We start from the raw sequence: 10,273 nt of genomic DNA, 5'->3' as shown, positions 1-10,273 counted from the left end.
GTCTCTCAGTCTAGTTCTGTAGGCTACACAATCATGGGGAAGACCAAAAGACGACCATTGACACCTTGTTCAAGGAGGGCAAGACACCAAAGGTCATTGCTAAAGAGGCTGGCTGTTCACAGAGCTCTGTGTCCAAGCACATTAATAGAGAGGCGAAGGGAAGGAAAAAGATGTGGTAGAAAAAAAGTGTACAAGCAATAGGGATAACCGCACCCTGGAGAGGATTGTGAAACAAAACCCATTCAAAAAATGTGGGGGAGATTCACAAAGAGTGGACTGCTGCTGGAGTCAGAGCTTCAAGAACCACCAGGCACAAACGTAAGCAAGACATGGGTTTCAGCTGTCGCATTCCTTGTGTCAAGCCACTCTTGAACAAGACACAGCGTCAGAAGCGTCTCGCCTGGGCTAAAGACAAAAAGGACTGGACTGCTGCTGAGTGGTCCAAAGTTATGTTCTCTGATGAAAGTAAATGTTGTATTTCCTTTGGAAATCAAGGTCCCAGAGTCTGGAGGAAGAGAGGAGAGACACAGAATCCACGTTGCTTCAAGTCCAGTGTAAAGTTTCCACAGTCAGTGATGGTTTGGGGGTGCCATGTCATCTGCTGGTCTTGGTCCACTGTGTTTTCTGAGGTCCAGGGTCAACGCAGCCGTCTACCAGGAAGTTTTAGAGCACTTCATGCTTCCTGCTGCTGACCAACTTTATGGAGATGCAGATTTCATTTTCCAACAGGACTTGGCACCTGCACACAGTGCCAAAGCTACCAGTACCTGGTTTAAGGACCATGGTATCCCTGTTCTTAATTGGCCAGCAAACTGGCCTGACCTTAACCCTTCAGAAAATCTATGAGGTATTGTGAAGAGGATGATGCGATGCTCCAGACCCAACAATGCAGAAGAGCTGAAGGCCACTATCAGAGCAACCTGGGCTCTCCTAACACCTGAGCAGTGACACAGCCTGATCGACTCCATGCCACGCCGCATTGCTGCAGTAATTCAGGCAAAAGGAGCCCCAACTAAGTATTGAGTGCTGTACATGCTCATACTTTTCATGTTCATACTTTTCAGTTGGCCAACATTTCTAAAAATCCTATTTTTGTATTGGTCTTAAGTAATATTCTAATTTTCTGAGATGCTGAATTTGGGGTTTTCGTTAGTTGTCAGTTATAATCATCACAATTAAAAGAAATAAACACTTGAAATATATCAGTATGTGTGGAATGAATGTATACATTATACAAGTTTCACTTTTTTAATGGAATTACTGAAATAAATCAACTTCTTCATGATATTCTAATTATATGACCAGCACCTGTATCTTTAGACTAAACGACTTATATCGACATAAACTCCATCTGTCATCTAAGTGTAAGTTTTTGCTTTTGTTGGTAAAGTGGGACACTTAACTTATCATGCATGTGAGCAGACAATGCAAACATATTTATTCACGTCTTTTTAATTTAAATTGCATCAATACATTCAAACAGCTGATTTATTGTATTCAGTAGTCTAGTACACTGCTACTGAATGCAATAGATCAGGATTATTGTATAAAATGTAAACTGGAATATTGTTGTTTGTGGACATTGTGGACCGTGTATTTGGACAGTTCCTTTTCCCCATTTGCCCTTGCACTCTTAGAACTCCTGTTGTCTTTCACCGAAGGATACATTATTTTTCCCTCTTGCCTCTGCTCTATACATACATGAGCAGTTGCCATGGCTCTTCTCTATGTGTAATATCAGAAAGCCAAAGTTCCCAGAAAATAGAAGGGTGTGACTTATCGTAGGGAAACAAATGTCAAATTTTTGGCAGAAATGGCTCTGACCACTGATATCCATTAGTCGTGCATTACATAATGCTTAGCAGATGAGAACCCCCCCCCCTCTGGTTGATCAATACTTTAGTGTTCACAGTAAACTGGGTGAGGCAGTCGACACAAGCCATCAGCGGTAGGATCCTTACAACACAGAGGAGTTTCTTCAAATGGAGGTAAGAAAGACTAAATGTTTCAATGAGTAAATGTTTTTATTTGTATACATTTCAAATAATCCTAGATGATAATAACTATGTTATAAGTTAAGTGGATGCATCGTGTTACAATGTATTTCATAAAAAAAATACATAGGTCCGGTGGGGGTAAAACATGATTGTGTATTGGGATTTGATTTAAATTGTTTGTTGCAGGCCTCAAAGAAGAATATGTCAGACCTGGAGGAGGGCATGGTCACTATTATCAAAGTTTTCCACAAATACTCGGGTCACAAGTGCAAGCTGAAGAAAGCAGAGCTTAAAGATCTTATTAACAATGAAATGAGTCAATTCATAATTGTAAGTTATGGAAGTAAAAGTGTAAAAATTGGCATGTTTATGGCAGCGTCTGTAAGTTGTATAATGCTTGTAAAAACCCCTTAAAGATAATAGACTCTTAACTAACGTGTAATTTTCACATCTACGTTGAGTTCTCAGAATGTAGCTAAGTAGGCCACATTTACTCAAGTACTGTGCTTAAAGAGATATTTTGCTGATTAAAATCTAGCTCTGTGTCATCTGTGTGTGGGCAGTGTGTTTAGATAAACGGTGTTTGGATTCCCTTGTAAGCGCCAGTGCACAGACCTCGGCTGCTCTGCCGGAAGCTCCCTGCACTGGTCCCACGGGGGCTATCCGAACACCATTTATCTAAACGCAGTGCCCACACAAAGATTTTGAGGTACTTGTACTTTAGTTAAGTATTCTCATTTTCTGCTACTTAATACATCTACTTCACTACATTTTGGAGGCTAATATTTTACTTTTCACTCCACTATATTTATTTGTTAGCTTTAGTTACTTTGCAGATTCAGATTAATAATAGAAAATATAAAGTAACTAATACATTATGATGTGTTATTATAGGTTAAGCCTCAGATACTTACCGAGCTTAAAGCTAACATAACATGTACACGTTACAGTTTCTGCTGTGCTGACCAGCTTAGTCTAAAATATGACAAATGAACAGAGGATTAACAAACAACATTATTGTATCACCAGCTTCAGGACAAAAGTTTAATTCCATTCAACAATTTTGGATTCTGCTGTGTAATGAGCATGTTGACCGTATGGTGTCACTGCTGTAGCTATATACTTCTAGTCTTGCTAAATAAATTAAATTGCCTTTCATTCAATTTTCCTGCTGAACAGAAAATTCAAGAGAATGAAACTCTGGATAAGCTCGTTGCAGACCTTGACCAGAACGGAGACCTGGAGATTGACTTCAAAGAGTTCATCACCCTCGTCGCCATGGTTACCTCAGCATGCAGTGAACTCTTCATCCCAAACTACCATGATTAGTTAGCATGTATAGCTACTTATTACTTAGTAAACATCTGAGGATCACAGAAACAGAGTGTCTGATTTTTTTTAAAATGGGGCTGATTGATTTGTGTACATAAACAAGTTATCTGAGAAGATTTAGACCAAATTGGATGGCGGACCAAATCCTAGCTAGCTTAGCTATGTTCCATAACACATGTAACATTATCTTCCCTGATGTTTTTTATCCAGCATCTTTTTATCGGCCGAGCTCCGCTGCTTGTGTGAGTAATGTTACATCCCAGTACAAAACACACGGTATCGTAGCTTTCTTATTACGTATTTTCACAGTCTTATACTTCAACAGTTTTTTGACAAATGGAGACTTTATTGACTTGCAAAATTATCTTTTAAACTGATGAACATCATATGTGTAATCCATGGCTCAATTAAGACGGGATAAAAAAATTATTTGTCTCTCCCCATTCACTACCGTACATACTGTAATTGTTTCTGAAATAGGTCCCATGGTGGTCCACCGGAAGACTAAATCGTACAACTGCAGAGCGGCACCTTCAGACCTGCATTTTTTTAATCAACAGTTCACCGTCTCAGATTACGTTCCATGAAATCCAGGATCTTCTTCCAGGCATCTTCCTGGGCAGCAGCGTGGGGTGCGGGGTGACCCCCCCACAGGGTGACCACTGCAGGAGAAACAACATGGGGCAGCATCACGATTATTAATACTTTTCATAATAGTTACTTATTCTACAATGACCAGTCTCACATTAAAAATGTAATTACAACAAGTATAAAATTGGAACAAGGATTTGGCTGAATGAAAAATGCAATTTTGGGACAGCGCTCACGTTTTTGTGGTTTGACGCTCCACAGGGAAGCTCTTGAATTTGGTGTGTAAGGCGGTTCAATCAGGTGACCGGCACCGGGGTACGACAAACAGGTGAACAACTGGGATTTACCTGCAGCCTTCAGGGTCTCCTCAATCTGATGACCAATAACACAGCACTATAACAACAACCAATTACCTTACAGTGAGCCTATAAAAAGGTGTATACAAGAGCATTAAAGTGAATCTCACAGTGAATACATTTATTTACACCTTAAGTGACTGCTCAAATGTTTGACTTAACAAATACCACATATAACAAAAGACTATCCAATATGGTTTCACTGACTATTTATCAAGGACTACTTTTAAATGCTTTCCAACATCAATGATTTGTAATACTGAAAAAAATTACAGACAGTTTACCACATTTGCGGTCTCCATACTTGAAGCGCTCAGGTCATCTTCACCCACTATGTACATTAATGGACAAGTGAGGCGCTCTATCTGCAAAAACAAGATGTCATTCTGGAGAAGAGTTTCTCTTATTGATACAAAATATAATGGATATTGATTTGATTCAGGGTTCAGGGGGGGCTTTCAAATCTTCACCTTCACTTTGCTCTCAGACGAAAGGTTTTCAGGCAAGGAGACTTCTTTGAAACTGACGTGGCCTTGATCATTATATGTCCAATACTTCTGGTCACTACAAAGGACAAGTTAACAGAGAAAATCACAACTTGTGTTATTTTTGGGGAAATTGTTGAAAACAACCTCTGTGATACACATTTTCTGCTTCTCAAATTCATAAAGTCTGGGTTAAATACCAGAAAATCTATTTTAGTAGATCTCAATCGATTAGGCAATTAAATGAACAATGCCCTAAGACTAAAACTAGTACTATAGACATAAGAATCACACTTGATACTACACCAAATCAGATCAGATAGATTCCTGCAATAATCCCACAGTGATATCTTGACAATAATATCTTACAATTTGCGTCTTAAATTACCATTTACCTTTCAAAGTGTTCAGTCCTGCCATCTGGATCGGAGAACTTGACGGTACTTCCTACTGGGCCATTGACACAAATCAAACAGGCTGGCTGGAGGCAAGAACATGAATTGTTCAAAGTCAATGTAAACTTACCAAACTTAAATAAAAGTCATAATTAACTTTTTATTGCTTTGAGCTATGTATTGATCAAACTGTATATTAAGAATGGATGACAGGGAAAGGCCTTTCAGACATACTTTGACAACAGCCTTAGTGGCAATTCGAAGAGTCAGGTAGACTCCAAAGGAGAGACCTATGATCCCAATTCTGTCGGCACACACCTGACGATGATCTTGGAGTAGGTGGAATGCTGACTGTTGAAACAAACACATTGGCTATTTTTAGGTAATTACAAAATAATCAAAGTAAATGTGAGCTTTTTTTTAAGTGCGACGCATACATGATGCAGAAAGAAGAAATGCATCTCATCTTACTTCGAAATATGAATCCCCAACATTGATACGGGTTGGTGAGCCAGGCAAATCTTTGTGCCCTATGTAGGCAAGGGACAAGCTAGCATAGCCCCTGGATGCTAAAAGGGCGGAGCGGTACTCTACCATTCCTCCACCCATTCCCCACAGGTCCAACATGGCTGGGAATGGGCCTGGTCCTGCAGGGAATCAGAACAGTAGGTGCTGTTCAGAGGACACAGTCTGTCACCGGCAGTCTTAAAATTTGTGAGTGAATGCTTCAAATCTTGTACTCACCGGGCGGTAAAAACAAAGTCCCCACAACTCCATCCTGACGAATCTCTGTCCTCCGTACGCCTGGTGCCATGTACCAGCGCTCAGTAATAACTGCAGCCAGCTCAGTGCTTTGCCTCTTACTCGGTGAAACATGGCCCTCCAGTAAGGACAAGAGCATTACGTATGGAGTCTCTACGTTTTTTTTCCTCAGCCTGTAAGAAAGAATCCATTTCAGTCAGGAAATTCTCATCAACCATTTACCACTTATTGCAAAATTACAAGTATTTGAGTTTGGCAGTGTGGCTCTTCTCCTTTAATACTCAAGAACAAGTCTCTGTGACCATGACACAAACTTAAATAAGACATAATTAGATGGACATGAGCTGATATTTAGTTGATCTCCCCTTTTATTCGAATGAACCTAAATTCTAAGATGGGTGTGATTGCAGGAGGCAGCTGCATTTGTGGGAAGCAGTCAGTAGTTGTAGCAGCTAGTTCACTGCTGAAAGGTCATGGAAGGTCAAAGAGCCACATCCGTTTTTTATGGACCAACTAATTGTTTGAGTTAGGTTGCGGTCATATATTATTGGAAGGTGTGTGGAAAATATGACTTTAAAATGACCACTGTGCCCTGCCTGAACAACTGCAAGGCTCCATTATTAATAGGATTCATGTAGAGCTGTTGGGATTTGAAACAAGTGTATAAGACATGGGTTTGATGCCACAAATTATGTTTTTCTTAAGCTCTTAGTGAGCTTGTTCTCTTCTCATCACCTGCCTCAAACCTTCTCTTGCACCAGGAGCCGGCTGCAGTCCCCAGAAGAGTCCCATCAGCTCACAGCCCAAATATGAACCTCCAACTGAATGATCCTTGGTCACTATTGAGGAGACAGAAAGGCAGAGATGGGAGAAGATTACCAACTGCCTGCATTAAAGCCTAAGTGGTTACAATAATTTGAAAATGAACAAGTTAACACATTACATTTGTGGTAATTCTAAAAGAATTACATATAATCCAACATGCAATATACTGTACTGCTAAACTCAGTGTGACTCACAGTTGACAGTGCCATCTGCATTTGTGTTATAATGGGCAAATGCCTCCCATAGATCACCATCATCACTTTGCATTTGTGCACACACTGTGACGGGACACTCTGGGGGCAGGAAAGATCCTTTAATGCAGATTTGTTCATCTATGAGGGCACGAACAGGAGCGGCTGTTAATACGGGGGCTTGTCTAAAGCTGCTCTTCCACCGAACTCCACCTACAGGTAGAAAAAAAAATATACTCCTTTAAAGTATTCCAAACGAACTCTAAGAGGTATTGCACATAATAGTGTATTTTAATGCTGTAATCAATGCAAGTATCAGAGGGCTGATAATGATCCAACAGACCTGGATGCGGAGAAATGTTAACATTTGCATGCATTTGACAAACAATTTTGTCCACACCACAGCAATTTACATAATTGCCCACATACACATCCATCAGGAGCAATATAGGTTCATTGTCAGCATGTGGACAGGAGGAGCTGGGAATCAAATCACTAACCCTACGGTTAATAGCCAACCTTGACTTGACATGTACTCACCCTCCTTTACTGCTGTACTGTATGTTTCTGCATGTACAAAAAAATGTTTACATAACTTTAGCCAATGAGGAGACACGTGTGCCAGATTGTTTTCACTGACTTGAGTGCAGTAATTCATGAGAGAATAGCAAGAATGTAAAAAAAGCAAAAAAAAACATACCTGGTTTAGAAACTTAAACTTATACTTGTTCCATCAAATTCTACAGATATCTCGACAGATTTTTGAGCTGCTCACTTATAAAAATCATGACGAGAAATTATGCAGAAAACCTCCTTGTTCGAGATGGCAGGAATTCTTTTCTAGACAAGCACTTTAGTCTAAATATTAATCCTAAAAATAACTTTTGCATGATTTCTAGAAAATGTTTTGTGCGGGTTTAGGGAAATGTAAATGATCTCAGACGTTCACATACATCACAATCAGACCTTCATGTAAGCAGCGAATAGTAGACCTGGTCCTACATATATATGGCCTAATGATAATAATAAGTAAATGTCACTGGTCAACTCAAACACAGGTTCTCCAGTAACCCTTAAAACACAATAAAGAACATTATTCTTACCCACAGCACGATGCAAACAAGCAAGGTTCCTGTGTACACCGATGCATGGTTTCGTCATTTTTATGAGCTGTCGTATTGTTATCATACTCACATGAGCTCTGACCATAAGGTCTTTCTGTCTATAATTGAATAACTGTCTAACTCTATAAACAATAATTGAGTAACTTTAGAGGTAAAAAACAATTCATGAACATGCCTATTTAGTGAAATAATTAAGGTTCTTCTTCCCAGTCAACAAATGTACAGCGTTAAGTATGAAACGTCAACTTGGTGCTCAAAGTTCGTTGTATGGCGTCAGCTGTATGTCATCTCGCGAGCGCAATAAAACATGCTCCACGAGCAAATTATATAATTTTACATTTCACATGTTAAATATATATCTAAATGTTATATCTAAATCTAAATGTTAAATATATATCTAAATATTATATCTAAATCTAAATCTTAAATATATATCTAAATGTTATATCTAAATGTGTCGCCAAGTGTAAAGCTAAATATTTAGAAAATATTCAAATCCCCAAGGAAACCACGCCCATTGCAGTGGCTTCAAATCGCGCTGCACCCAGTGATGCCCCAGCAAGGGGTATCTCTGCTGTAGCTAGTGGGTACTTGGAAAGATTGTGGAGCAGCTTAACTAATCAAAATAATAATTGAATTATGATTGATTTAAAACAATATATCAGCTAAAACAGCTCAACACATATGTTAAAACATATAGCGAAGTAATCAATGGTAAAAAGAAATAGCTAAAAGTGGCCTACTGACTTAGCGAACAGTTGAAATGATTAGCTAAAAGTAATGGATGACTTTTGAAACATTAACCACACTTCAAGTAAAAGGTCTAGTTAGTAGAAATTCTGACCAAACCAACCTAAATGTTTCCAGTTCAATTGCATGAAAATGTAAGAATATTCACTTTAATATGATAAATAGTGTGAACACATTGGGAATTGATAGGGCGAGGTATGTGAGTTTATATGACAGGGCTGTGGGGGAACCTCAGACCAGAAGGGCTGGAAAGCACTGATCTACAGTATTTTTATATTATTGACCGACCGGTATATTACAGACATGTTAATCACAATACCGTTGTTTGAATTACATATCTCCGTGTGTGACTAACGTCATCCTTCCCAAGCAATCTAACATTAGCCCAGCATGGATAAAGTCCAGCTATGCATCCAACATATTCATCCGAACACAACTAAAATGTCACAATCCAGCCACTTCTAAGAAGTTTTTAATACTGGTTACATAGCTAGTTATCGTGTTTTATTAACCTTAATTCTGTTTGCCAAGGCTATATTTTATTGGCTTGCAAAGTAGCTATCCATTGCTAACGCTAACGTTAGCTAGCTAATTTATGTCAAAAAGCAGTAGCTAACTAATGTTACTGCCAAGATATGGTTTCATTGTAAGACAGTGTGAACACATGACAACACAAGTCTTGCAACACCGCTCTGGCCTCTAGTGAAATCATATCTTGGCAGTAGTTAGCTAACGTTTCTGCTTTTTGAGATACATTAGCGTTAGCAACGGATAGCTCCTTCGCAAGCTAATATAGCAACATAATTCAGGTTAACAAAACACGGTAACGTAACCAAAGTATTGAAAACTACTTAGATGTGGCTATAGTGTGACAGGCCTACTGCTGTTCAGTCTCGCATTGCGAGACCTAGCTAACTTAGCTAGTTACAGTGCTGCGAGGCCTGTTCAGATGACACGTCGGCTGCAGTGTGTGAGCTAGATTGCTTCTGAAGGATGAGTCAAACTAACGTTAAACACACAAGGAGATATGAGTCAAACAAAACAACGGCATTATAGTACACACAAATATCAAGACATTTCTGTGATATAGGTCAATAATACAAAATACTGACCGAAATGTGTTTTAATCCAGTAACATTAGTCGAACAGCTCCACTGTAGTCAGTATTTACTGTACCAACAGGTGTTGACTGAAAATTGCGGTGCAGCGCGATTTGAAGCCACTGCAGTGTGCGTGGTTTCCTTGGGGATTTGAATATTTTCTAAATATTTAGCTTTACACTTGGCGACACATTTAGATATAACATATTTATATGATATACATTATATATATATATATATATATATATATATATATATATATATATATATTTAGATTTAACATTTAACATTTATATTTAAGATTTAGATTTAGATATAATATTTAGATTTAACATTTAACATTTAGATATATATTTAAGATTTAG

General features: G+C 38.7%; 2 protein-coding genes across 4 annotated transcripts; one reads left to right on the top strand and one right to left on the bottom strand.

Moving 5' to 3' along the window:
* Nucleotides 1-1,982: 1,982 nt before the first annotated feature.
* Nucleotides 1,983-3,326, top strand: LOC144517463 (protein S100-B-like). The gene is made up of 3 exons (XM_078249592.1): nucleotides 1,983-1,988; nucleotides 2,184-2,327; nucleotides 3,177-3,326. Exons 1-3 carry the CDS (start codon nucleotides 1,983-1,985, stop codon nucleotides 3,324-3,326), a joined length of 300 nt encoding a protein of 99 aa, XP_078105718.1.
* LOC144516703 (acyl-coenzyme A thioesterase 2, mitochondrial-like) lies at nucleotides 2,997-9,998 on the bottom strand. 3 transcript variants are annotated; one of them, XM_078248223.1, is made up of 11 exons: nucleotides 7,475-7,899; nucleotides 6,938-7,147; nucleotides 6,658-6,757; nucleotides 5,901-6,091; nucleotides 5,628-5,803; nucleotides 5,475-5,507; nucleotides 5,157-5,242; nucleotides 4,747-4,840; nucleotides 4,561-4,641; nucleotides 4,157-4,292; nucleotides 2,997-3,991 (listed from the first exon to the last, which is right to left on the bottom strand). In XM_078248223.1, exons 1-11 carry the CDS (start codon nucleotides 7,590-7,592, stop codon nucleotides 3,891-3,893), a joined length of 1,326 nt encoding a protein of 441 aa, XP_078104349.1. In that variant the 5' UTR covers nucleotides 7,593-7,899; the 3' UTR covers nucleotides 2,997-3,890. The 3 variants fall into 3 exon arrangements, with proteins under 3 accessions (XP_078104349.1, XP_078104347.1, XP_078104350.1); XM_078248221.1 differs by having other exon boundaries at nucleotides 2,999-3,991; nucleotides 5,391-5,507; XM_078248224.1 differs by lacking the exon at nucleotides 7,475-7,899 and adding an exon at nucleotides 9,921-9,998 and having other exon boundaries at nucleotides 3,000-3,991; nucleotides 5,391-5,507.
* Nucleotides 9,999-10,273: the final 275 nt, after the last annotated feature.

This window comes from Sander vitreus, chromosome 4, assembly GCF_031162955.1.
Source record: "Sander vitreus isolate 19-12246 chromosome 4, sanVit1, whole genome shotgun sequence".
NCBI classification, from domain to species: domain Eukaryota; kingdom Metazoa; phylum Chordata; class Actinopteri; order Perciformes; family Percidae; genus Sander; species Sander vitreus.
The sequence above is the reverse complement of the archived record's forward strand: the minus strand, read 5'-3'. Positions and strand labels throughout refer to the sequence as shown.